The sequence below is a fragment of the Musa acuminata genome, chromosome BXJ2-1 (genome assembly GCF_036884655.1).
Source record: "Musa acuminata AAA Group cultivar baxijiao chromosome BXJ2-1, Cavendish_Baxijiao_AAA, whole genome shotgun sequence".
NCBI classification, from domain to species: Eukaryota; Viridiplantae; Streptophyta; class Magnoliopsida; order Zingiberales; family Musaceae; genus Musa; species Musa acuminata.
The window spans coordinates 29,955,813-29,958,534 of NC_088338.1; the positions used below are offsets into that span (position 1 = coordinate 29,955,813).

General features: G+C 39.7%; 1 protein-coding gene across 1 annotated transcript; it reads right to left on the reverse strand.

Moving 5' to 3' along the window:
* Nucleotides 1–515: 515 nt before the first annotated feature.
* Nucleotides 516–1,252, reverse strand: LOC135598158 (uncharacterized). The gene has a single exon (XM_065091696.1). The coding sequence runs from the start codon at nucleotides 1,167–1,169 to the stop codon at nucleotides 738–740; it is 432 nt and encodes a 143-aa protein (XP_064947768.1). The 5' UTR covers nucleotides 1,170–1,252; the 3' UTR covers nucleotides 516–737.
* Nucleotides 1,253–2,722: the final 1,470 nt, after the last annotated feature.

A 2,722-nucleotide genomic window follows, 5' to 3' on the forward strand; every position in this document is an offset into this window, starting at 1 on the left:
ACTTCTACATATTGGTTGTTAGGCCTTTATCGGAAAGCTCATTGTTCTCAGCCTTTGCTAGGTAAAGTGACAACATAGCACATTTTTTTATGGATCCACGTGGCTGTGGAAGACTACTGCATATGTTGATGAACTTCCTGTCTTCGGTGCTGATTTTTCATTGGTTTTATCCAAGTTTACTTTCTTTTAGTATCGATTTATGTTGCTTTGGTTTATCAATTGGCCTACAGAGGAATAAATCTTGAAGTTGATTTAGGAAGATACCAAGGAACACGGAAATCTCCACAACCAACTGGAACTTGTCAGCTAATGTTCTCTGTTCTCTAGTCTCCACAACCAACTGGATAAAGCCATCTTTGTTGGAAGTTACTTTCTCTACGCAGCATGCTCTTTGCGCTTTGTGAGTTTGATTTACCATGTTTTTGAAATGGAGATGCAATCTTAGTGGTCCACTACACTGTTTTGACCTCTTGAATCAACCAGAACCAGTTAAGACTTGCTTACTTTGGAGAAACTGCAGAATTGAATAGTTCTATCATCACATCATCAATAGAGGGATACAGAACAACATTAACATTACGCGTGTTCGCTAGAAATATCTAGACAGAAGTACAAACCTATATTTAGCACACATTGAGAAGATTCCACCACGAAACATTGACAAATCAAGTGACAGGACAGTTTCAAATACTAGATTTATACGAACATCCACATGTCTTATAGTTGCTCTTCCTCTTCTACTCTTCTTCCTCAAATGCCGGCACCGGAAAGCTGTCGGAGAGCCCAGTGCCAGTCTTGAAGGTGATCTTCCCGGAGGAGGGATCGCCGATGAACACTTCGACGACAGAGAGCCAGAGAAGTAGCTCCTTGGTCTTGACACCTGTGATCTTCTTCAGCTTGCGTTGCTCCACGAAGGCGGTCACCTCGGTGGCATAGGAGACGTGCTGCTTGATCTTCTTGAACGTGTGCTCTATCTTCTTCTTCTGGACGAGCCACATGAATCCACTTGCGCGGTGGTAGCCGAACTCCTGGACGTCCTCCAGGGGTAGCAGTCCCTTGGGGAGGCCCAGCTCTTGGAGTAGTTGCGTGGATTTCTTCTTACAGAGGGCAAGATCTCCATGGTAGACCTCGGCCTCAGCCTTGTAGTTCTCGATCATCTGCATCGCCATCCTCGCTAACAAGCTTGGACTATAAACACCGAGAAACGAATTAACGAAGAAGAAGAATGCTTCAGGGGATGAGAAGGCTCAAGGCTGGTGGTGAAATATGGAGGAGAGGTGGAAGAATTTATAGGACGGGACTGCTGCCACAAACAACAGTCTTTGGACCAATGCATTGGCAAAGGAAGTCAACTTCGATGGGCTACTTCTCGCTGCATTCTTGACTTTGGCAAAGGAAGTCAACTTCGATGGGCTACCTCTCGCTGCATTCTTGACTTTGGATAATTTAGCTGTGAGAGCTTGAAATCGTCTCCCATGGATCTGACGTCCTAACGTAAATGCAACGTAGCAGTTACGTTACAGGCACAGTTTGGTTGGAAGTTGGACGTCTACGCCAATCTCTGTGTTTATTTGAAAGTCAGTGGAAGTAGGAGCGGTGTAATAATAAGACCTTAAACAATACGCTGAAATGTTGTCGCGGTAACTTGAGGCTGAATTGCTCTTTTCTATTAGTCAACGTTGGAGTTCGGCTTATTAGCTAAAACATTCTAATTATATATTTTATTATACAAATAATTGTTGGAAAAAATATGGAATAATTCTTTTCCCTTTTTGTGTATGAAAATGAGTTCCTCATCAAAATATCAACTTGATATCAAAATACAAATATTAATCAACCAATTCTTTTAACGTGAAAAACCCAATGTAAGAAAAATCACGGGACCATAACTCATCTTAAACTTCCACTATCAATAGTAATGATAATAGGTGCAGAAAATCTTCTTTAGAATAACTAGAGGATCATAATAACATCAAGAACATAGATCTTGGCTCACGAATAACATATCATCATCGTATAGATGGATCTCATTAAAAAAAAATTTATATCTTACAAAATAGGTACAGTAGGAAAGTACATCAGAAAAGATAACCATAGATCAACACCGTTAGAATTATAAAACTTAGTACAAAAATTCTCCGTATAAAATTTGGACTAAAATTGATAATATTTAACGACTAATCGTCAAATATAAAACTCAATATCCTAATCTTTCTCTCTCGTTTTTTTTTTTTTTTTTTTCTCTCTCTCTCTCTCAGTGCACCGTTGCTGCTAACGCTCGCTGCCCTCACCTTTTAACTTTTAATTAATATTTGGGCTCAAAAAAACCCAATTGTCCAAGCTGGCTATAGTGTAGTCTTGGCACTCAAGTTGCAAGCCTCGACCGAAGACCAACATCTCCATCAATCTCATATACTAATTTTATGTGGCAGGAGCAAGACTGGTTCAAGTGGCGACAATTGGCTCCTACCAAATTGAGGCTGACTTCCCTAGTAAATGCCGAGTTGGAGGTTTGGCTTCAGGCATTTTGCTTTGGATTGTTTTTCTTTTCTATATATTAAAGTCTTCTTTTTGATATGTTTGTATGCAATAATCTGAAATGAACATTTTACGCAACTGAAAGTGAAGGAACAATCACAAGTAAGATCAAGCATACCCAAGTTTGATCACAATTTAGTAGTATAAGTGATATTTCACATTTTTTCGAACCTCAAATTTTAGA

Bases quoted from the DNA above. Each gene is read 5' to 3' on its own strand.
- LOC135598158 (XM_065091696.1), bottom strand. From the start codon at position 1,169: ATGGCGATGCAGATGATCGAGAACTACAAGGCTGAGGCCGAGGTCTAC.